Raw genomic sequence first — 26,153 nt, 5'->3', positions numbered from 1 at the left:
TGTTGTCGTGGATAAAATTTTATCCATCCTAGACGCCTGAAACCCTTTCAGACGCTCGGATTAGTGCTATAAATACAACTCTGATTTCAGTAGTTGAAGAACAATACTTGTAAATAATTTCTCTTTCTGGTCTATTACTGTGTGAGCTATCAACGTTGTAAAAGGCTACTCCGCCCAAAGAAGATCTTCATAGTAAGCTTCATTTGTCTTGGATTAGTAATCCCCTAATTACAAATTAAGTAAATCTTTTCTTACCTTTTTCATTTAATTAATTAGCTTCTTAATTCTTTTTTACAAGTGTTTGTGTTAATCGAACTATAAGATCGAGAAAGATTTGAATTTGCATTTTCAGAATTATTCATCCCCTTTTAACCGGTCATCAAAGGATCAACACTAGCAACCCACCTTCTTCCATTCCTTTTGTTATTTTCCAACTGACCAACAACTCTAGTCCTTCTTCCCTCCAAGAAGAGCAGTCTTTGTTTTACCTTCCTTGTCATCAGAGCTAGCCGAGATCATTTAAAAAGAGAATAAGACTTTCGTTCTCTCCTTGTAGGTAAGCCAAACTATTATTTCTAAAGTACGTTACATTTATCATGGATTTGACACTTTTATTGAAATATATATATATAACACAAATAGGATATAACTGAATAATATAAAAATATTAATATTTAATTCAAGTTATAAAAATATATGTAATATTTAAATTTAATTTGAAGTTAAAAAATATAAATAAGTCTAGCTTAAATTCAGTTTTAATTGTTAGAACCTTTATTAAAATGACTTAAATTTGAATTATTTAAACCCTAGTTTGAGCATGTTTAAATAAAAACTATATAAAAATAATAAGAATTCGATTGCTCCCAAGCGACTTGAGAACCATCAAACAAAATATCATAGATTCAAATTTAACTAAAAAAATTATCAATATCAAATTTGATAATTTTGAATACTAATCAAATATTTTTCAAACCGATTCAAAAACTCACGAACAAACTTGGTTCATTTGCACTTCTAGTTTAAGCCCCTAATTCTAATTTCAGGATCCGTCCTGATATCATTCCAATAACAACAAAAACTTATATCCCACTATACATGAACTGATGAACAGAAGAAACTTAGACTACTTTGGATATGAACAAGCGATCTAGCTAGCAAAATGTTCCATGCACCTTCCTTTCTGGAGAATTCAAACATCTCGGTTCTGATAAATGCTCGTTTAAGAGTTACTTTGCTGAGAGTACCGAACATATTGCAGCCGTAGCAGATCAACAAGCTCCTCTTCGAGGTCTTCGAGTTCACCACCTTCTCGCAACTTGGGATAGAGAGAAGCAACACCAGTGACCACAGCATCGACGATCTTATGCTGGTTGAGGCTCGCAGCAAAACGAATAAGCTCGATTGATGGCACTTGGAGTGAACTTATGCATGGTACAAGTGCTTTAAAACTCTCTTCTTCAACTTCTTCCAAGCACCAGAATTGAGCAAGTGAACAAAGCTCTACGTATGCCTTCAGCTCCTCGAGCTGCAACTCTGGGTCCAAATGGTTCCAGATACAGTCGGGATTAAGACTCGGCAGGTCTCCCGAATAAAACCAACGGACTAATTTGGTTAATGCTTTCCAGCCAACAGGAACCTTGATAATTTTAGAGTAACTGCATACATGAAAGAGCCACGCCAGATTCAAGAGTATGACATGAATAATCACGCAAGAGGCATAAAACAGTACAATAAGTTGTTAAGAATCCACATAAATTGTCCAGCAAGCAACCTTTAGGTTCTTTGATTATACAAAAGTTGACAATGAGCATATAAGGGTGCAATAGCTCTACAAACAAACAAAAAAAAAAAATCACAACAAGCATATCAGAGATTAACTGAACAGAAATGTAAACTTATTTTGTTATCCAAAATCGTATACAAGAGAAAATATATATATATATATATATATAAGCAGAAACATCTCAGTTAACATACTCCAGTAAGTCATAATTAAGCAGATAGAAATTCATAGAAAATATATTATTCTTGGAAAAGTGGAAAATCAATGCATATATAACACAAAGTGACTGAGGAATCTATGCCAAATGAAAATCACTTAGTTCATGAGCCATCTGTCTGAATTTTAGATGTTGACACAAGATTTCAATGCTTAGTTTAAATCCAAAAGAATTAATGAGCTCTAACCTAGTATAATTGAGTTACCTGTCGTGCATCCCTGAGCGGAAGAGAGCCTGTAGATAATCACAAGAGATTGACAATATGATTTTGTGAGTATGCAGATGTGGAATTGAAGATTGGCATGTGCTACAATTCCAAGCAACGCCCTCCGTTGGCTTTGCTTCAAGAATAATGTCTCTGTAAAACATGGTACATTATAACAGTTTGTTAAACTAAAAAAAAAAGAATAAATAACCAAACTCCCACCCAACTGCACAAAGCACTCACTAAATGCATTTTTCTTTGTAGTCCTTCAGCAAGTGTTAAGGGCAAAAAAACTAAGGATATGTTTGGTTTGTGCGTTTTCTATTTTCATTTTCTAGAAAACGTGCATTTCCGAAAAATGGTGTTTGGTTTGCATTTTCCATGTCCGTGTTCTAAAAAAATAGATAGCATTTTCTGAAAAAATAGAAAATGTCAAAAAGTCATTTTTTATTTTCTAGAAAACGTGCATTTTTCAGAAAATGAAAATGAAAATCGCACAAACTAAATGCACCCTAAATATTTTCGGTAGGATACATATGTAAGTTACTAAAGTTCTACTTGGCTCTTCTGTTTGAGCCTTTAGTTTCCTTTTTATCACTACAGAAAAGGTAGATGACAATGACAAGGGCATGATCAATGGAAAGATACTCACGAAAACTTATCTCCTGTTGTTTCAAGTGCTTCAGATAAATTGTAGCTGGGGAATCGAGCACCCCACTTTGGAAGCTTTCGGCTAAGCATGTCATACAGGGACTCCAAGCTACAGCATTTCGCAAGCACTTTCACATGTTTTGTGAGGTTATCATCCACTTGTATCAATCCTGTATACACATATTCCAAAAGTTTTAGAAGAGAACCACTATCTACGCGATCTGAAATTTGAATCTCATGCCTCAATTTGTCATGATGATGTTCGCCTGTTTGATCTGTGCATTCATTATCCTCTGCATTCTTCAAAATAGATTTGGAAAGCAAGAACAGACACCTAGCCAAAATAATAGGAGCATGGACTAGCAAAGACTGACCACTTGAAAGTTTTAAATTAGTATCCGCTAATTCATTCTCATCAATTGCTTTTGCCATTCTTTTTCCAAGCTTGCTTGGTAAGCCATAGAAACCAGAGAAGCTCAATATGTATGCAGCATACCATTTAGTAGCAGAGCCAAAACTGTGACTCAAGATGCACTGTAGGCCTCTAATCAAATCATAAGCATTACAGTTCTCACACACATGACAGGAACCAAACTCCCCTAAAGCTACTTTATGGTTCTTACATGCAATGTTGCTAGATCTTATCAGCTGAGAAAGTGCCAGAAGGCTATAAAGCAATATAACTTCTTCACCTTCCAAATCTTCCACATTACTCCAACAGCATTCTCTGCCATAATAACGATTTTGCAGATGAAATGCATTGCTTGACCTGCTAATACGAAGATTACTATTTAAGCATATCTTGATGATAGAAGACAGTGAGGTTACACCATCTCTGTTAACAATAATCAAATGATATTTTGGTAAAGTTGAATAGCATGCCAAACTTATGAGGTTAGTGATAGTATGAAGACTGTCAGAAACTAAAGAGATATCCCCAACTGCATTTAGTTTCAGTGAAGCCAATACGTATTCCAAAGAGGCATATCCAAAAGGTCTTAAAGTTTCTGAAAGATGATATCTTGCCTGAGAGGCAATGTACTTGCAGGGTGAAAAGACCATCAGCATAACCGCCCTTGATACAGGTTCAAGCTCATTCATATAGGAAGACAACGACCCATATCCCTTCTGCATTAAGACTCTAGCAACTGAGCTGCAAACCAATGCTAGCAATGAATGACTGAATATTAAGCATTTCAAAAATTAACTAAAATATGTGGCTGTAAGTGGTGGCACACTGATGATGAAAGGAATCCATCTTCAAAAACTTACCAAGCACAAGAAATGAGAAAATCAAGATAGCAAAGTGCTCCACTAGTTTTCGAAAGAAAGCTTTCTTCACAGTGGACAGCAAGATTCCCAAGGATGTCCCATACAAAGGGTCTTGTATCAGCACTATTATCATATATTATAGCTACTAGCTCGTCAGATGATAATGCCACTTTGGCTTGTTGAATCACTATGAAATCACCGAGAAGGACATCGAGGAGTACCCTGTCGATTTCATGTTTCCAGAAAAACGAATGATGTTTACCAGCCCAACGAGTTAATAGGGCAGCACGACATGACTCCAAGACAAGAGGCAACTGATTAGTTGGAACTTTTTTAGAACATGAAGACTTCCATCCGCTTATTGAACCAATTATTCCTTGAACAAGAGGCTCTGAGAATGAGTCAGTTAGTAGATAGCATGTATCTTCAGATCTCTGTTGAGAAGAAAGAAAACACTTCAGATCCAAGAGTCTGAAACAATAAAACGAAAAAGAAAAAGAAAATCAAAGATGAAACAGGAGAGTACACTTAAATACTGGCATAGCTTTAAGGCCTCAATTCTAACTCCCACAGGATGGGAATTTCCCATGTTTTCTACAAGTAAAGAAAGAAATTCCTTGATCTCAAGAATCTTCAGTGCCCCATGCCCACAGAGAGCTGGAAAAAGAAAAATCAGTGCATCTGCAGTAAACAATTATCTAGAAACACAAAGACATGGGAAAATTACCATGTTAGGAATACCTAGTGCAGAAAATAATTTGAGAGCACCAATAACTACTGAAGTTTCAGAGTCTGCACAGTGATGTTGAAGACTAGCCATCAGCTTAGTATTGCTCCAAACTGGATATCTAGATAGAGGCCATTTCCTAAGAATAGACTCTAGAAGACATGCCATTGCGAGGAAGTACTCAATCGGTTGGGTTCCAGCAACATAATTTTGCAGTGCACAAACAACTTTGCCAATTGAATCAGCTTTGTCCAAAGTATTCCAAACTTCCTCAAGAACTTTGCCCCTCGTATGTCCTAGACTTGTAATTATGCGGTTTAATACAGCCGCAGACGAGATTGCCAAAGAAAATTGAGAAGATGACAACAAGTGTGACATAGAAACAGTAATATCAATAATAGGATATTGGTGGATGGTATTCCCTAAGATAATGACTAATTTCTGGGTCACACCTACTGCCAAATTTAATATTCTCATGTTGTCAGATTGAAGAATTCCACCCAAAGCAACCACTGTATCCAAAATAGGATCCTGCCATTAATGACAGATACCCAAACCATTAAATGGAATACATAGTAGACAAAACATTTCAATTAAATAAAACTAGTAATCCTAGCCCAGCAATGCTACATTTTACATGCTCAAATGATTTTAATTGGAAAACTAGTAAAATTTGTTACAGTGATAAAGTGCCATAAAATATAAACAAAACCTTCAAATCCTCGGTGATGGATAACATCAAAGTTACAATGTCGACCAAGGTAGTTTTGACCTCTGATGTATGTGTCAGGTCAATACTCAACACACTTTAACACACTTCAAAGTTATCTAAGATTGTATTTTAATACTATAATCTTCTTTATCTCAAATTATAAATTTCAGGGCAATTATAAACTCAATTAGATTAAAGCTTTGGAGCATCAAATTACAAAAATGTAACAAGAGGAATGAAAATATCTTCCTAATAACTACGGCAAGTATAAAGAAAGTTGCATAAAAGTTTTAGAGCAACAAATTTCAAAACTGTAACCAGAGTAAATGAAAATATCTTCTTAATAACAATGGCAATTATAAAATCAATTGGATTAAAATTTTAGAGCAACAAATTACATAAATGTAACAAGAGATGAAAATATATTCCTAACAATAAAATGAGTGTTGTGTATCGAATGGGACTATTGGTTCTGGTAGCATCGTATTGAAATCAACCTAATAATTAGCCATGTTGAAATAGGCAACAAAGTGACATTTTTCCATATCAAGAAAGTATTGACATGGATAAGCAACCGAAACGACATACCGACCAATACCAGTTGTCATTAGAAACCTTGGCAAATGAAAGAGGAAGCTGGAGGTGGAAAACGAAGTTTAGGGAATCTCAACTCAAGAGGAGAGGAAAGAGAAAAATTTACGCTGAAGATTGTGAAAAATAATGATTCAGATTTATTATTTTTTACTATTGTGGTACAACCACTTTTTTACAATATTAATACCCTTTTTGATATCCATTCCCCTTTTTAACATTTCCACATTTTATAATAATCACTTTTTATCTTATTACATTAATTTAGGTTTAAACATGGTCTAGACCTAGATTAGGCTTGCGTAGGCAAATCAATCAACAAACCATGTGTTGAAGCAAGATAAGAAATAACAAAAAAATTCTGATCAAACATGTGCAGTGTAAGAATGATCCTGGTAGGGAGTGGAGCACCAAGTAAATGATATGATGGTTAGCAAAAGGCAAAAAAATTACTCATGCACAACCCGGATTTTTGAAGGTGGCGGGTGCAGAGGAAGCCTTAACAAACAGGAATCATCTTTTACTTACTCTTACTACCCCCACTATTTGTTAAGTAGCACCATCTTGACACAATAAGTTGCTTTGCATCAAACATTCTAGGTCCAGTTGACCAAAACCAGCACTCCATTGAGAATTTAAACCTTGCTACTAGGTTTGTTTCTATTGCATGTATTAACCAGTGATCACTATCTTCCTTATCGCATGATTGCAATGACACATTGCATTTCAATTAGTTCTGTTTCCTGAATATTTACCAGAAAAGTTTATAATGAGTTTACTTCTTTAACAACAAAATTTTATAAATAAGATAGTAAAATTTTCAAATTTAACTCATTCTATAGAATGTAGTCGTCCAATTTCGTTTCATAGGAAATTGCTATTAGGAACGAACAGGGAAACAATTGAGTTTATTTTTTCAGTTATAGATTTTGCTAACTTGTTACCATTGTCTATCATGTTATCAAGATTTTACAAATTTATAATAGCTAGCTCTCTTTTTTTTTTTTTTAAAAAAAAAGAGTTATGATTAGATTCATTGATGACTGAAATTGTAGGCTAAATATAGCAAACAACTGAAAATGATGGTGCCTCTCAAATGAATTAATCCAAAAATAGATTATTGATGGTGTGCCCACTGTCACAAACCATTGTGATGTCAATAAAATAAAATAGTGCAGCACCACAAACTGTGTTAAAAATGAAAACAGTATTAAAGCAGAAATGCTAACAACCTAACAACTGAGATAGAGAATGTGAACACCTGTATAAGAGGATGCTGCAACAAATTATATGATGTACAATCGAGAAATGCAGCCATTGTTTTAAGAGCATGTGTCTGTGTGTCAGCATCCTTGGATTGCCATCTCAAGACTTTTCTGTCAGAAACTCTGACACGACAAAGCAAATAAAAACTCCATAACATTAGAAACAGATTTCAATAGACCACTATATCTCAGGAAGTGAGAGATAAAATAACAACACTGTACAATTGGTATTAGTAAAAAAAAGTATAACATGCATACAATATGAGATCACATGTTCGCATATATAATAAAAAGTCTAGCAAATTCATTCAGCCACAAGTTTTCAAATCTTTTTTTATTTGCTTCCAATCCAGGATATAAAACCTGAAGGAAAAAAAAACAAGGAATCGAGTTTGCTCTATACGAATAGGAAATAGTTTAACAAAGATTCATGAAAACAAATAGCAATATATTGTTGTTCATGAATCAGTTTTCAGGATACCAGTGTATAAATCATCAACACAAACAAAGAGGAGATCTGCCTCATATTTTGAATCATTTTAAATAGAAATACAATAAACAAATAACTAATCCCTTTCAAGCATAACTGAACTCAGAAGGTTGTGACATGTGGCACAAAAAGGCCTTATCAAAATTCCAATATAATGCTAAGATGCAGCGTTGTGCTGACATATGAAGCGGATAAATGAATGAAATCTTCTCTCACACACACAAACATATCCTTCACATAGAACAATGTAATGTACTAATGTGTTACCATGCAATGATAAGCTACCATCTGTGATCACTACAATCCTATTGAGCATTCCAATGGAAAAAGATTCTGAATGTTTTTGTTTCTCAATTGAGCTCTATGGCAAAGAGAACAAGTATTTTCCATTATATATATATAGTTTAATAGTGAGTATATTATTTTTGGAGCACTGTATTAACTAGATCAAAGATAAACAAATTAAAGACTCAAGATTGTCCTTGTCAGGAGATAGGAATTGTATGTATGCTTTATATTGTCATTGATACAGGGGAGATGCTGTCGAATTTTCGTATGGCAGAGATTCCTATGGGCCGTGACAATTTATTTGGTATCATAACCAAGTTTTTACAAGGTTTGCGGAGTTTTACGAGGTCTATTTTTCTGTGATTTGGAATTTCGTATTTTATGTTCTCGTTGTGATTTTCCAGATTGTGGGACCAGGCAACGGCAGAATCTCTCCAAGCTATAGGATGTAAATTACTTCATTATTGTATTACACTCTTGTAGTCTTATATTGTCGTTGGTATCAGGTATGAAGTGTGGAGAGACAGCCCCTACTTACCGACGTGGTCCGAGGCGACCACGAAAACAACCTATCGAGTCAGCGGGACCTAAGCAGGTTGATCAGGAGGTGGATTCTTCTAAGGATCCTACGAATATTGAGATTGGTAGTCGTGGTCAGACCCATCAGACTCCCATGAGAGATTAGGGTATTCAGTCTCAAGAGATTCCTCCTATATTACCATCAGTAGTCCCTGCTCCTGCCGCTATTCCTTGGGTGAGAGATAGAGCTCGTATTCCGCTATTGGCTCGGTCGGTAAAGGACCAATTTACTTTGTTCCATGGAGTTCCCGACCCTAGTGTTGCTCGTTCTTGGTTGGGAAATATGGAGGACACTTTTGAGTATATATCATGCACTGAGGAAGAAAAGGTCGAATTAGCTGCATATCACTTGCGAGACCAGGCGGTTACTTGGTGGAAGATGCAGAAAGCGCTTTTTGGGGATCAGAGTATCACCTGGACATTATTCAAAGGAGCATTTGTGAGAGTATTTTCCGGCTCCTTTTCGTATGGCCCGTCGATAGGAGTTCTTAAATCTTAAGCAGGGTGATCGATCAGTGATGGAGTACGATGCAGAATTTAACCGATTAGCGGAGTATGGTCCTCATCTTGTTGCTCAGGATAGCGATCGGTTAAATCAGTTCACCCAGAGCCTTGCAGCTTATATCCGTGTCAGGATATCAAGTTTTACTCCTAGCACTTACCGGGAGGCATTAGATCGAGCTTTGGTTATTGAGATGACACAGCAGCAGTTTCCCAGGAACGGGAAAAAGATAAACAAAAGGCTCAGGTACAACTTCAAATCAGAAGCAACAAAACCATGGCAAGAAAAGGCAAAATAAATGGCATGGATCCCAGGCTACTTCGGGGGAGTCTTATTGGGTACCAAAGACAAGACGATCATCAGCTGGTTCTTCTGGGCCCCCTCAGAAAGATCTTTCTACTGGACTTAGATGTTATAGGTGTGGTGTTGATGGTCACACTAAATCAAATTGTCCATTGGGCCAAGATGTATGCTATTTTTGTAAGCTTCTGGGTCATATGAGTTATGATTGCACACTGAAGGCACAGATGGAGGCGGCCAAGAGTACTGCACAGAGAAGTCGTACTACTCAGACTCGACAGTCGAAAGGATAACAGAGGACATAGAGTGCTTCACATCAGCAACGTATATCACCTCCTCAAGCACAGGTATATCACATCCAGAGTCAGGAGCACTCGATCGTACCAGTTGCTATGCAGTATTCCATCGCTGTTTCTTCGTATCAGATATATCCGGAACAGCAGAATTTTACGGCGCCACCTAGTTCTTGTCCGGTGATCCAGCCTCAGCAGTTTGTTACCGCTTCACAGTTTCAGACCAGTACTGGAGTACCGCCATCGTGCCCGGAAGTAGGACGAGTTTATGCTGTTACACGTGAGGAGGCACAGCGGGCTGAGGGATCGGTCTTTCGGGGTATGATTATTGTTTATTCATTTCCTGCTGAATTATTGATAGATACTGGTAGTTCTCATTCTTTCATTTCTCGAGTATTTCTGGGTAGGATTTGTAGATTGTTGGTTTGTCGGATGCATGGATTAGCGGTATCTTTACTCGGGAGAGATACTAAATATCAGTCAAGAGATTAAAGAATGTCCATTGAAATTCGAGAGTCAGACACTTATGGTGGACTTATAGGTTTTGGATATGCTGGAATTTGACATTATTTTGGATATGGATTGGTTGGCTAAGTATTATTCCACCGTCGACTGCAGCGCGAGAGTAGTTACATTTAGACCTCTAGGTCAACCATCTTGGGTACCAAGGATGATGGGATTTCTATTATCTCAGCATTGCAAGCTCGAAGATTATTGTTCCAAGGTTGTCGGGGGTATTTGTTTCTATGATTAAGGTTGATCAGGATCATACTTCACAGCCTTCGGATATTCCGATAGTTCGAGAATACCCTGATGTATTTCCAGATGAATTACCTGGCTTGCCCCCAAAAAGGCAAGTGGAGTTCACGATTGAGTTGATTCCGGGGACATCACCGGTATCAAAGGCTCCGTATCGTATGACACTTAAAGAATTAGAGGAGCTGAAGGTACAGTTACAAGAGCTGCTGAATAGAGGGTTATCCGTCCCAGTGTTTCTCCATGGGGAGCCCCAGTACTCTTTGTGAAGAAGAAGGATGGATCGATGAGTTTATGTATTGACTATTGGCAGTTGAATGCAGTAACTATTAAGAACAAATATCCCCTACCGTGTATAGAGGATCTATTTGACCAGCTCAAGGATACTTGTGTATATTCAAAAATCGATTTACGGTCTGGCTATCATCAGCTCAATGTGAGAGATTCAAATATACAGAAGACAACATTTCGTACTCGATATGGTCATTATGAGTTTTTTGTATTGTCATTTGGGCTTACCAATGCTCCAGCGGCTTTCATAGATCTGATGAATAGGATATTTCTCGAGTTTCTGGATCAGTTTGTCATTGTATTCATCGATGATATTTTGATATATTCTCGATCCGAAGAGAAACATGGACAACATCTTCGTATAGTTTTGGAGACGCTTCGGCGAGAATATCTCTATGCGAAGTTCAGCAAATGTGTGTTTTGGTTATCTTTTGTGGATTTTCAGAGACACATTGTTTCCAGTAGTGGCATATCTGTGGACCCACAAAAGATAGAGGCGATTACCAGCTGAGAGCAGCCAAAGTCTGTATAGGAGATTCGTAGCTTCCTCGATCTAGCTAGTTATTACCGGAGGTTTGTTGAGGGTTTCTCTAGCATAGCTCTGTCTTTGACTCGGCTGGCCAGAAAAGGGGTGAAGTTTGCTTGGACAGAGTCTTGCGAGACGAGTTTTCAGGAACTCAAGCGAAGACTCATTACCGCATCTATATTAGTACTTCCTTCTGGGGATGATGACGTTGTACTTTTTACAGATGCATCATTATAGGGGTTAGGTGCAGTGGAGTCATTTCATATGTCTCTCGTCAGTTGAAGGAGTATGAGAAGAATTGCCCAGTGCATGATTTGGAGTTAGCAGCTATTATATTTGCACTGAAAATCTGGAGACATCATCTATACGGGATTACCTTCGAGATATTCATAGATCATAAGAGTCTTAAGTATTTATCTACTCAGAAAGAATTGAACTTAAGACAGAGGAGATGGATGGAATTCTTGAAGGACTATGATTGTACAATCAATTATCACCTAGGGAAGGCCAATGTGGTAGCTAATGCTTTGAGTAGGAAATCCCGATGAGTTATGGCTAGTCACCGAGTGTTAGTTACAAAACTAGTACAGAAGTTTTCTGAGTTGGGATTAGTAGAGCAGAGTCAGACTGAGCGGGGTATTCTGGTAGCTATGGTTGCCCAGTCACCTATTGTCGAGCGGATTAAAGAAGCTCGGGCTACTGATCAGCATCTACAATTTTTATATAGCAGAATTATCCTAGAACAGCAGACAGGGTTTTCTTGTGATAGAAATGGAATTTTGTATTTCCAGGGAAGATTGTGTGTCCCTGAATCATCTTCCTTGAAGGAAGACTCACTTCAAGAGGCACACCGGTCCAGATTTGGGATTCATCCAGGTGGTATTCACATGTATAGGGATCTGATACGTTCATATTGGTGGACTGGCATAAAGAAAGACATTGCAAATTTCGTTGCACGATGTCTTGTATGTCAGCAAGTGAAGGTTGAACATCAGAGGTCAGTCGGATTGCTCCAGAAGATACAGATACCGGAATGGAAATGGAGCATATCACGATGGATTTTGTTGTGGGGCTGCCGAGGACACGGCGAGCACATGACTCTGTCCAAGCAAACTTCGCCCCTTTTCTGGGCAACCGAGTCAAAGGCCTCTACTAGAGAAACCCTCAACAAACATCCGGTAATAACCAGATAGACCGAGGAAGCTACGAATCTCCTGTACAAACCTTAACTGCTCCCAGCTGGTAATCGCCTCTATCTTTTGTGGGACCACGGATATGCCACTACTGGAAACAATGTGTCCTAGAAAACCCACAGAAGATAACCAAAACGCACATTTGCTGAACTTCGCATAGAGATGTTCTCGCCGAAGCGTCTCCAAAACTATACGAAGATGTTGTCCATGTTTCTCTTCGGATCAAGAATATATCAAAATATCATCGATGAATACAATGACAAACTGATCCAGAAACTCGAGAAATATCTATTCATCAGATCTATGAAAGCCGTTGGAGCATTGGTAAGCCCAAATGACATTACCAAAAACTCATAATGACCATATCGAGTACGAAATGTTGTCTTCTGTATATCTGAATCTCTCACATTGAGCTGATGATAGCCAGACCGTAAATCAATTTTTGAATATACACAAGTATCCTTGAGCTGGTCAAATAGATCCTCTATACACGGTAGGGGATATTTGTTCTTAATAGTTACTGCATTCAACTGTCAATAGTCAATACATAAACTCATCGATCCATCCTTCTTCTTCACAAAGAGTACTGGGGCTCCCCATGGAGAAACACTGGGACGGATAACCCTCTATCCAGCAGCTCTTGTAACTGCACCTTCAGCTCCTCTAATTCTTTAAGTGTCATACGATACGGAGCCTTTGATATCGATGATGTCCCCGGAATCAACTCAATCGTGAACTCCACTTACCTTTTTGGGGGCAAGCCAGGTAATTCATCTGAAAATACATCAGGGTATTCTCGAACTATCGGAATGTCCGAAGGCTGTGAAGTATGATCCTGATCAACCTTAATCATAGATAACAAATACCCCTGACAACCTTGGAACAATAATCTTCGAGCTTGCAGTGCTGAGATAATAGAAATCCCATCATCCTTAGTACCCATAAATACCCAAGATGGTTGACCCAAAGGTCTAAATGTAACTACTCTCGCGCTGCAGTCGGCGGTGGCATCATACTTAGCCAACCAATCCAGACCCAAAATAATGTCAAATTCCAACATATCCAAAACCTATAAGTCCACCATAAGTGTCTGACTCTCGAATTTCAATGGACATTCTTTAATCTCCTGACTGATATTTAGTATCTCTCCCGAGTAAAGATACCGCTAATCCATACATACGACGAACCGACAATCTACAAATCCTACCCAGAAATACTCGAGAAATGAAAGAATGAGAACTACCAGTATCTATCAATAATTCAGCAGGAAATGAATAAACAATAATCATACCCCGAAAGACCGATCCTCGGCCCACTGTGCCTCCTCACGTGTAATAGCATAAACTCGTCCTACCTCCGGGCACGATGGCGGTACTCCAGTACTGGTCTGAAACTGTGAAGCGGTAACAAACTGCTGAGGCTGGATCACCGGACAAGAAGTAGGTGGCGCCGTAAAATTCTGCTGTGCCGGATATATCTGATGCGAAGAAACAGCGGTGGAATACTACTGCATAGCAACTGGTACTGCCGAGTGCTCCTGACTCTGGATGTGATATACCTGTGCCTAAGGAGGTGGTATACGCTGCTGATGTAAAGCACTCTGTGTCCTCTGTGATCCTTTCGACTGTCGAGTCTGAGTAGTACGACTTCCCTGTGCAGTACTCTTGGCCGTCTCCATCTGTGCCTTCAATGTGCAATCACGACTCATATGACCCGGAAGCTTACAGTAATAACATACATCTTGGCCCAATGGGCAATTTGGTTTAGTGTGACCATCAACACCACTCCTATAACATCTAAGTCCAATAGAAAAAACTTTCTGAGGGGGCTCAGAAGAATCAGCTGATGATCGTCTTGTCTTCGGTACCCGATAAGACTCCCCCGAAGTAGCCTGGGATCCATGCCATTTATTTTGCCTTTTCTTGTCATGGTTTTGTTGCTTCTGATTTGAAGTTGTACCTGAGCCTTTTGTTTATCTTTTTCCCGTTCTTGGGAAACCTGCTGATGTGTCATCTCAATAACCAAAGCTCGATCTAATGCCTCCCGATAAGTGCTAGAAATAAAACCTGATATCCTAACACGGATATAAGCTGCAAGGCCCTGGGTGAACTGATCTAACCGATCGCTGTCCTGAGCAACAAGATGAGGACAATACTCCACTAACCGGTTAAATTCTGCATCGTACTCCATCACTGATCGATCACCTTGCTTAGGATTTAAGAACTCCTGTCGACGGGCCATACGAAAAGGAGTCGGAAAATACTGTCTCACAAATGCTGCTCTGAATAATGTCCAGGTGATACTCTGATCCCCAAAAAGCGCTTTCTGCATCTTCCACCAAGTAACCGCCTGGTCTCGCAAGTGATACACAGCTAATTCGGCCTTTTCTTCCTCGGTGCATGACATATACTCAAAAGTGTCCTCCATATTTCCTAACCAAGAACGAGCAATACTAGGGTCAGGAACTCTATGGAACAAAGTAAAACGATCCTTTACCGATCGAGTCAATAGCGGAATACGAGCTTTATCTCTCACCCAAGGAGTAGCGACAGGAGCAGGGAGTTCTTATGGTAATATAGGAGGAATCTCCTGAGACTGAATACCCTGATCTCTCATGGGAGTCTGATGGGTCTGACCACAGCTACCAATCTCAATATTTGTAGGATCCTTAGAAGAATCCACCTCTTGATCAACCTACTCAGGTCTCGCTGACTCGATAGGTTATTTTCGTGGTCTCCCCATACCACGTCGGTAACTAGGGGTTGTCTCTCCACGCTTCATACCTGATACCAACGACAATATAAGACTACAAGAGTGTAATACAATAGTGAAATAACTTACATCCTATAGCTTGGAGATATCCTGCCGCTGCCTAGTCCCACAATCTGGAAAATCACAACGAGAATATAAAATACGAAATTCCAAATCACAGAAAAATAAAACTCGTAAACCTCATAAAACCCCGTAAACCTTGTAAAAACTTGGCTCTGATACCAAATAAATTGTCACGCCCCAGATAAATCCCTGCCAGACGAAAATCCGGCAACATCTCCCCTGTATCAGTGACAATCTAAAGCATACATACATATCCATATAACCATCAGCCCACACAGCTGGAACAAAAATGATAACAATCACGCAGTTAATATACTCAACCTACCCGGCTGGACAAAAATGATAACAAGACTTACACAACCATCAGATCACAATAGCAACCATCACATATCAAACTCCAAAAACACAGACAAATTCATACAACACCGAAACCACCAAATACTAAATGCAAGAAAAACGGAAATAAAACTAATGAAAGACCTCAGATATGTCGTGAAGCGGAAATAAAACCGATAAAAGTCCTCAGATATGATGTGGGACCGGCAGACAGCATACTCCAAGTAACACCATATCAGCTACCTGCCATCTGAAATCATAATGGTATAAACGGGGTAATGAGTATAGATACTCTACGGGTATTAGACAAATTAAAGCATGGTTTATATAACGATATAGAAATCAAAGTGTACAGTCTCCAAAAGGAAATAAGAAATAGATCATGCTATCCTAATATGCTACAAGTAACCATATCTGTATAAGATCATACCTGACACAATAAATGTACATACCCAATCAGAATCAATATCATGATACGACCAGTAAACTCACCGGGCCAGCAATAGATCTACTCGTAACACTTGTGCAATAAATATATATACGACCGTATATACATGTAAAATAAATGACATGTATGAAATATCGCAACCAAATGCAACAATCATAGCTCATACAAATGCAACATCTCACAATCACATGCCACTAATATCTACTAGCATGTATGCAAATAAATCTCCACAGATGCACCGCGCATCATATGCAAAAATGCGCATGCATGTCATATGGTCACCCCTGCCATCTCTCCGGACACCACGACCCCTATATGGCCGAGAGGCTTGGGTGTGACAACCGTACTAGTCTCCAGTACATGCACCACCATAAAGCTAATAGAGTATAAACATTGAGCGGCTGAGTGAGTGCGACAGGACTAGCTCCACTCCTAACTACCACTCTCCAACAGTGGCCGAATAGGCAGCTATAAATGACTTATGACTCTTTCCCACCACAAGGGAGATAATAGCCATCAGCATGCAATGAATGATGAGCATGATGTGAATAATCACCATATAGACACTATCATCACTCATGCAACAACCAAAACGTCTCCGATACCCAAACCAAAGGTATATGCATACACACAATGCAAATGAACAATCAACTGTGACTCCCACAACATATACCAATCATGTATATACTCAACAAAAATATGTATATACAGCATGCTAACTGAATACACCAGACATCCCTATGATACAAACTCTACATGTGTATATGCTACAGAGTTCAAATAACAAGAGTAGAGACTATATCGAATTAAATTGGATTACATCAAAGATCAAGCAGAAGTGACAAGTAGGAAAATAGCAAACTTACAAATTTAAGGTAAAACAACCTAAACATCCAAATATAGTCATGCTTTAAGTTCAAAGAACTAGATAAGAAGCAAGAAAGAAATACCCGCTTCAATATGTCTCGTATCTAACAGAACCACCCACGTCACGTGGCACGTCGACATATTGAGGGAGGTATTTCTTTCTTGCTTCTTATCTAGTTCTTTGAACTTAAAGCATGACTATATTTGGATGTTTAGGTTGCTTTACCTTAAATCTATAAGTTTACTATTTTCCTGTTTGTCACTTCTGCTTGATCTTTGATGTAATCCAATTTAATTCGATATAGTCTCTACTCTTGTTATTTGAACTCTGTAGCAAATACACATGTAGAGTTTGTATCATAGGGATGTCTGGTGTATTCAGTTAGCATGCTGTATATGCATATTTTTGTTGAGTATATACATGATTGGTATATGTTGTGGGAATCACATAGTTGATTGTCCATTTGCATTGAATGTATGCATATACCTTTGGTTTGGGTATCGGAGACGTTTTCATGCTCATCATTCATTACATGCTGATGACTATTATCTCCCTTGTGGTGGGAAAGAGTCATCAGTCATTTATAGTTGCCCATTCAGCCACTGTTGGAGAGTGGTAGTTAGGAGTGGAGCTAGTCCTGTCGCACTCACTCAGCCGCTCAGTGTTTATACTCTATTAGCTTTGACCACTCTGGAGTAGTGGATTTTGAGAGCACAGTAGTCGGGGGCTAGAGATGTGAGTAGGCAGGACCCTTAGCTATGTAGTTAGATAACTACTTAGCGAACCGTCCGTCTCGGCCACTTTATGGTGGTGCATGTACTGGAGACTAGTACGGTTGTCACAGACCCAAGCCTCTCGGTCATATAGGGGTCGTGGTGTCCGGAGAGGTGGCGGGGGTGACCATATGACATGCATGCGCATTTTTGGATATGATGCGCGGTGCATCTGTGGAGATTTATTTGCATACATGCTAGTAGATATTAGTGGCATGTGATTGTGAGATGTTGCATTTGTATGAGCTATGATTGTTGCATTTGGTTGCGATATTTCATACATGTCATTTATTTTACATGTATATACGATTGTATATATATTTATTGCATAGGTGTTACAAGTAGATCTATTGCTGACCTGATGAGTTTACTGGTCGTTATATCATGCTATTGATTCTGATTGGGTATGTACATTTATTGTGTCAGGTATGATCTTATACAGATGTTGTGTTATATCATATTAGGACAGCATGATCTATTTCTTATTTCCTTTTGGAGACTGTACACTTTGATTTCTATATCGTTATATAAATCATGCTTTAATCTGTTTAATACCCGCTGAGTACCTATACTCATTACCCCGTTTTATACCATTATGATTTCAGATAGCAGGTAGTTGATATAGAGTTGCTTGGAGGATGCTGCCTGCCGATCCCACATCATATCTAAGGGCTTTTTATCAGTTTTATTTCCGCTTCACGACATATTTGAGGTCTTTCATTGGGTTTATTTCCTCTTTTCTTGAATTTAGTATTCGGTGGTTTCGGTGTTGTATGAATTTGTCTGTGTTTTTGGAGTTTGATATGTGATGGTTGCTATTGTGATCTAGTGGTTGTGTAAGCCTTGTTATCATTTTTGTCCAGCCGGGTGGGCTGAGTATATTAACGGCGTGGTTGTTATCATTATTTTCCAGCCATGTGGGCTAATAGTTATATGGATATGTATATATGCTTTAGATTGTCACTGATACAGGGAGATGCTGCCGAATTTTCGTCTGGCAGGGACTCCTCTAGGGCGTGATAATATATATATAGTTTAATAGTGAGTATATTATTTTTGGAGCATTGTATTAACTAGATCAAAGATAAACAAATTAAAGACTCAAGATTGTCCTTGTCAGGATATGGGAATTATAGAGTCAAAACACAAATTAGTTTAGGATTATTTGGTATCAGATAGTCAAAGCCTTACCAGAATTATGAAAGTCACATGACTTAACTGGTCTTAGCAAGGAATCAGTCTTAGAGCATCCACATTAACTTCCTTATCCAAAATGCATAATTTAGGGTAAAAAAATTATTTTATTAAATTTGGATATCCACTTTTCACTACACCATATATCAGTTTTCCTTTTTTTTTTCTCTCTCCTCTATAATATTTAGGGAATGAAATCACTTCCCTAAATTTAGAAAAGCACTATTCATAAATGCAAAATTTAAAGAATGGATAGGGTAGCTGATGCAAAGATTTGTTAGCTATCCTATCTAAAATTTAAGGTAAAATCTTTGGATAGGGTAACTGATGTAGATACTCTTATAAAGCAACAAATGCCATAGTTTAAAAAAGTGATCTACCCATAAGCATTGTTTTAGTGTAAAGTGCAAACACATGCCTACTCAATTGTATATTAATTTAATCTTAAATTGGCTAAACTAAATTAGTTAACTAGTCAGCTTGGCTTGATATTTTGAGGAATATGTATGAAGAAAATTAATATCGTTCATTATTAATGGAGTGTTACCTATAATAAAATTGACAAAATGAGAAGGAAAGAGATTCCTTACTGGAAATCAGTGTTGCACGGATACGGATACGGGTATCGTATTGGATACGACACGGATACGGGGATACGAAAAATTTTAAAAATATAGGACACGATACGGCTAGGATACGGCGATTATTAAAAAATAAAAAATATTATATATATATATATATATATCGTATTAAAAATTAAAAATCCTATAATAGAAAACCATGTTCATATTAGATCAACCATAATATCCATTACAAACAAAAAGTAAACATAACAAAATGCAACACACCAAATACATCTTAAATAAACAAGTAAAACTGTAAAAAAAATCAAACATCCATATCGGTCTCATCGCCAACACCGCCTTTGTCAGTAAATAAGACCGACTCCAATTCAGGTTCATCAAGAGACAAATTGGCAATTTCAAGGATAGCAGCACCCTCCATGTCCATGGAATCAAACCCATCTGCTCCAACATCCCACATCTTACTTTCTCCTTCATTATAATGTGGACTCCTCCTAGATAAAAGACGAAGGTTATAGTGAACATATACCAAATCTTCCGCTCTTTGTGGTGTTATCTTGTTCCTCTTCAATGAGTGTATGAAATTGTAGGTGCTCCAATTTCTCTCACAACAAGAAGAAGAAGATGGGTGCCCAAGTAGCTTTAAAGCTAAACTTTGAAGAGTTGGTGTAGAAGCACCATGGATAACCCACCACTTAGTTGGAGACATCAAACCTCGATCACGCATTGAATCATTATCAGAAAAATCATCAATGGCAGCTGAAAAAGAGGCAAACTCCTCATTAACACTTCTTCGTTCGGATGAATTGGAGTAGTATCTTTCAATGCACTTTTCCTTTCCCTTGAAACTTCGATGTCCCTATGAGGAGGAAGACGATTGGGAGATTCTTGGAGCCACTCATGGCTATAATACCTACATAAAAAGATTGATAGTTTAACATCATTCATAAACTAATATTTCTAATTTGCTAAAACTTAGAAAGTTAAAATTTTAGAGATTTACCTTGGATTCAAAGAATGCGCCAAACAATGAAGAGGTGTATTGCTTTTATTCCATCGCTCCACTAGAATATTATGAACAACATCATAAAACTTTGAATCTCCACTATGAGGCCCCTTTGAGATAGCAACTCTCATTTTTTCTATCATTTCATCCCACCACTCATAAACTAAATGAAGACAAGGCTGATCAGTGTCTGCTTTCCTTAGCATCTCATAAATTGGACTTGTGAAAGCAAGTATATAATCAATTTGTTCCCAAAATTGATCATCCAATATCTTGTACTTCACTACTCTGGCCTTCACTACATCATCCTCCTTGTACAAATCCCATCTTTCACTAATCACCATGTTTTCAAGACATTTCTTGATTTGTCTGAACCTTTTAAGCATAATGATCGTAGAAGCAAATCGAGTATCCGCAAGTGATAGCATCTTCAAGTTTGAGTTATCGTTGAACATGGATAATCTCATATTGTGATTCATGATAAAATTCTTGATCATTGAAGCATCATTTGCTACTTCTGCTATCCACTTGCATTCATCAAAGGCTTCTTTGTTTTGTAGAGAGTCAGTCGATGCACAAATATTCTTCAAAGCAAGATTCAATGTGTGCACAACGCAAGGAGTCCAAAATATGTGTGGGTACTTTGCCTCAACGAGTAGCCCAGCAGCTTTGCAAACAGGAGCATTATCGGTGACCACTTGGACAACATTCTGATGTCCCACTTCATTTATGGTATTAATGAGCAACTTAGAGATGAAAGCTTTATCCTTGTACTCACCTTCACAATTTATCGCCTTCAAAAACATAGGACCACTTTCGCAGACAGCCATGATATTAATTAACGGTCTTCTTTGCACATCCGACCACCCATCACTACAAATACTAACTCCCTTTTGTTTCCAAGCAGCTTTTGTTGGCTCTAAAAGCTTTCCAATATGAGCTTTTTCTTTTTGAAGAAGTGAAGTTCTCAATAAATTGTATCCAGGTGGAAGATAACCTGGAATTGTTCGTTGAGTAGCCAAACTGAAAGCACGAACATAATGAGGATTCCTAGCAATATTGAAAGATAATCCCCCGGTGTAAAATAACCTTGCAATTTCAGAGTGGAGCTCATCTCTGGCATTCAAGTTAAAGGATTTTTCAAGCGGGCCAAGTGGTCCTTTCCTCTTCTTTGTTGGATCATCATTTTGCAAAATACCACTAGTACAAAATGAGGATTTTGAAGCCATATTTGATGATGTAGATGACGAAGGCAGCGGAACTTCTTTTTGTTTAGAATTCTTCTTTCTCAATTCTGCATCATCAATAAGTTGTTGCATACGCTTCATTTGATCCATTGTAACAGCCGTACAACCTGCAATTCCAGCACCTTTTTGTTTTAACAGGTGTGCTTTCACCCTTGAATATGATCCTTTGCACACTTTATTACATATATTGCATGACCAAGTAACATTTCCTCCTCCAACTGCCTTTTCCACCTTGGTTACAAATCTCCACAAAGGAGAATAATCATCAACATCCTCATGTGCACTGCCACTCTCATTTTGAAAACTTTCCATGGCAAGTAAACTGAAAATAACAACTAACTGAACTAAGAAATAAGAAGCAACGCAGGGGATGGGAAGACTATTGTTAAACTTACCAGAAATCGTACCAAAAGCAAAAACAAATTTGTGAACTCAAAAGAAAAAACAAACACTTTACCAGAAAGAGGGCACTGGGCAGAAAGAGGGCAGCGACGGGAGAGCTGTTGCGAGCAGCGGCGGGAGACGGTGAGCAGCGCAGGGCTGCTGCTGGCTTCTGTGAGGGCTGCTGTTGGGCAGGCGACGACGCGACGCGACGCGACGCCTGGCTTTTGCAAGCAGCGGCGGCGACGCTGGCTTGAGCAGAGAGGCGATGCTGGCTTGAGCAGAGAGGCGACGCTGGCCGCTGGGCTTCTGCGAGCAGCTACGAACTGCTGCTGGGTTCTGCGAGCAGTGGAGCTGTGGCGAACTTTCTTCGAGCAGCAACAGGCGACGCAGCGAAGAAGTTGTCGCGATGGAGAAAACAGAAAAGGAATCGGGGGCGTGGGAAGAGTAGTTTAGGGTTTTTTTGTGATTTTAATAAGTAGCCCTCATAATTTTATTATTTTTCATTTTTACCCTCGAAATTTTTAATTTTGTTACAATTGTGTCCAAACGTGTCCGAAAACGTGTCTTGGCCGTGTCCTAGCCGTGTCTGGCTGGTCAAACTTGGAAAAAGTCAACGACACGGTTTTTGCCGTGTCCGACACACGTATTTGCATGTCGTGTCCGTGTCCGACACACCAAAAATTTTTTTGGGAGGGGTGTCCGTGCTACATAGCTGGAAATGCTATGGTGCATTGGTTCAAAACAACATGAAGTCACACTTGGATAAAGCTAGATGAGGTCTAAAAACAAAACCTTTGGTAAATCTTAACCAAGAAAGTGAGTAGCAACACAAACTACCAAATCTCTCTTCATACTGTTATATGATGTGGTAGGTTAAACAATTTTTATGGTGTTAATAAATAAATTATAAAACATGGATAAAATTAATGTTAAATATTTTCCAAAACCTCGCATAGGCATCTTGTTGGGATTCAGACTGACTCAAAGCCTAGGCTCTGCATAGGGCATGTACTAGACCAACAATGGCCTAAAGTGTTGGAGAAACTAGCTGCTAGCATAGGGAGTGTGAGACATGGTAGCCAACTATGCCAAGCCCCATACGTGTGTTTAAGGTTGTATGTGACCTAGGAATGCATTGTATGACAAGTTTTCATCTAGGTCAGCACCATGAGCTGAATGGCACATCGAAATCTGTTAAGAGGCTATTGGAAACTAAAGAGCTTTTGCAGAAAGATTTTCTTCTCTAGAGAGAATTATTGATATCAGAGGAACATGTTATATGAGCTGGGTTTTTTTTTAAACCAGTATTAAGAGAGGAGTCTAGGAAGTGTTGACAGCTTTTATACAAGAAGTAGGCGAAGGTTTCTCTAGGTTCTTTGCACTTTTAACAAGCTAGCATTCTGGTAAGACTTATGTTTAATCATGTTATATCGCTCATGTTCCTTTTCTTTTGTGTTCATTGGTTTTGATCACATTGTGTTCTATCCTTGGTAACACTGCCACACAAGGTATTTGATGTATTACTTATACCATAAAAAACATTTTGTTGTGTGGCTTCATGGTGCGGGTGATTTATGCATTAAAGGTACATCAATGTCAATTTAAGGATGACCCAAAGTGAAAGATTACAGCACCTTCCTCTGGGTAGATCCTACTTGTGGTATCTAGATAATGTTGATTCCAACCATGATAGTTAAGATGATGATATGGAACTTAAGATCTTACAACCCAAACAGACCTCAGCAATCTAGAGTTTAAGTAGGATCTGAATTAGCCTAGAATCTTGTGAACCTGTGATTCAATCCTATATTTCCTCATGGTTGCTACATAGGACCTCAATCCCAATAGCCTTGACAAGATGGAATAACTTCACTTTCTACTAAAAGTACATAATATTCTTCAAGTCATATCATTTAACAAAAAGTTTCAATTGTATGAGATTATTTAGCTCCAAACTAAAAGGAGACAAATTTAACTTGTTCCATTGTCATCCATCATATATTATTCATCCAACCTAGATAAATGCAGCAAGTTACCCTCAAAGTTTCAAGCTAGTCCATACTCTTGCTGATATTCACACTGCAGTACAAGCTAAAATCTTTATTTCCCATTAAAAAAAAAAAGCAAACACAGACTTCTCACAACCATGTTTTTTAGGGAATATATGTCATTGAAAATTGTACGAAATTTTCTAAAAGAAATAATTCTGAGGGGAAGAAACTTCTAGATGCAAAAGGTTGGAAGAATAACGAAGGACAGACAACCCTTAACACTCAGATTAAATATACTCTTTCCGAAGGAATAATAAATGAGGAACTCAAGTAAGCCCTAAAATAAAATGGCCTATAAGGCAAAAAGCTTTTTTTGTATTAAAAAAAAAAGGGAAAAACAAATTGATCAAAGAACCAATTCCCATACTATGAGAACCACCAACCGCCAAGGTTATCCGACTTCAAAATTAAGTCTACTTGCACGGAAAGGCGTGTTGACCAACGGAAAATGATTACTATCACTTGATTCACGAACACAAACAGAGACAAAGGAAAGAACATGATTGGGAAATTGCATAGCAACAAAGGATGATTAAGAAATTAGAAGACCAAGTACCTCATGCCGAGGGAGAGCGCATCGTGGAGGCGCCGGCGAACAGTAAGTAGATGATCGCTGATCTCCGGCTTCTTTCCCTTCCCACCTTTCGAAGGACCACCCATCTCAACAACCGCCCTCACCACCGGAGGCGAAAAGAGAAAAGGGCTAAACAGCAATTTACAAAGAGTTAATTAATTAAAATAAAGATTATTTTGAATTAAAATATTTATTTTATTTTAATTACTCCAATTTTCTCTTTTTGTAAAAAGGCAACCTTGCACAAATAATTAAATTATAATATATATAAACTAAATTAAAATTTTAAATTTGAATAAATTAAGTATTTTTTAGAAACAATTTAAAAACATTCTCTATGACAACTAATTGAATCATGAAAAATTACTAAACAAATCATAATAATAAATTAAGTTGCCATTTTTGTATAATAATAATTTTTCTTAATAAAAGTATTCCAAATAATTTTCAATTAAGAAGAATATGATTACGGAAGTTAGATATGTCATGTAAATTATAGAATAAAGTTAAAATAATTTAAAATTTTAGGTATAAATTCAAATGTGTAATTCCATAAGAGTTTATCTACATATTAAAAAACAAGCTTAACGATATTTGAATATTAAAGTTCATAAATAAAACTCATGAATAATTTATAGATAATTTTCAATTTAAATTTTATTTTAAAATATAATAATATAATAAATTTTGTAATTTATAGTGTGTGAAAAAATAAAATAAATGAATAAAAACTTCATGTATTAGCAAAGCATAATCACATTATTAATTGAACTAGAGAATAATAATAATAATAATTAAGTTCTCCAACGGATATTGGGATGAAAATTAAATACTCGATGGATGTGAAGATAAATATAAAGATGGATTTAATAAATGAGGATGAATATGAAATCTCACCCAAATTTTATCATTATTCATTGTCATATCATAAATTAAAACTCATAAACAACAGATCTTATAATTCCCAAGTTAGATTAAAATAGTTTCCTCAAGACTAGTGATTAGTCATCCGTAATTTACTTTTTCCGCGTGAACGGATTGGTGGAGGCGCTGGAGCGAGCGCAGTCACCTTTTGCTAAGTTGAGTTAGATTAAAATAATAATAGCTAAAATAGGCAATAAAAAAATTACATAAATCATAAGAACAGTAGAAAATGAACAAACTTAACACAATCGATCTTAGTTAATTCCCTTGGCAAAACCAAACTTA

General features: G+C 37.7%; 1 protein-coding gene across 4 annotated transcripts; it reads right to left on the bottom strand.

Moving 5' to 3' along the window:
- Positions 1-964: 964 nt before the first annotated feature.
- Positions 965-25,069, bottom strand: LOC122045463 (BTB/POZ domain-containing protein At1g04390-like). Of its 4 annotated transcripts, none has more exons than XM_042605689.1 (9): positions 24,927-25,069; positions 20,686-22,257; positions 7,423-7,549; positions 4,873-5,389; positions 4,658-4,788; positions 4,132-4,565; positions 2,861-4,012; positions 2,209-2,361; positions 965-1,658 (listed from the first exon to the last, which is right to left on the bottom strand). In XM_042605689.1, the coding sequence occupies exons 1-9, from the start codon at positions 25,028-25,030 to the stop codon at positions 1,223-1,225; spliced, it is 4,626 nt and encodes a 1,541-aa protein (XP_042461623.1). In that variant the 5' UTR covers positions 25,031-25,069; the 3' UTR covers positions 965-1,222. The 4 variants fall into 4 exon arrangements, with proteins under 4 accessions (XP_042461623.1, XP_042461624.1, XP_042461626.1 ...); XM_042605690.1 differs by having other exon boundaries at positions 22,393-25,065; XM_042605692.1 differs by lacking the exon at positions 20,686-22,257.
- Positions 25,070-26,153: the final 1,084 nt, after the last annotated feature.

This window comes from Zingiber officinale, chromosome 2B (assembly GCF_018446385.1).
Source record: "Zingiber officinale cultivar Zhangliang chromosome 2B, Zo_v1.1, whole genome shotgun sequence".
Lineage (NCBI taxonomy): Eukaryota > Viridiplantae > Streptophyta > Magnoliopsida > Zingiberales > Zingiberaceae > Zingiber > Zingiber officinale.
Note: the sequence above shows the minus strand (reverse complement) of the source record. Positions and strands in the feature narration are given on the sequence as shown.

Excerpts from the sequence above, each read along its gene's own strand:
- LOC122045463 (XM_042605689.1), bottom strand. The coding sequence starts at position 25,030 with ATGGGTGGTCCTTCGAAAGGTGGGAAGGGAAAGAAGCCGGAGATCAGC. Across the intron at positions 5,390-7,422 it reads TGCAGCATCCTCTTATACAG|GATCCTATTTTGGATACAGT; the intron begins GTGTTCACATTC and ends CATTAATGGCAG. Across the intron at positions 4,013-4,131 it reads TTTCTCATTTCTTGTGCTTG|CTCAGTTGCTAGAGTCTTAA; the intron begins GTAAGTTTTTGA and ends ATTGGTTTGCAG.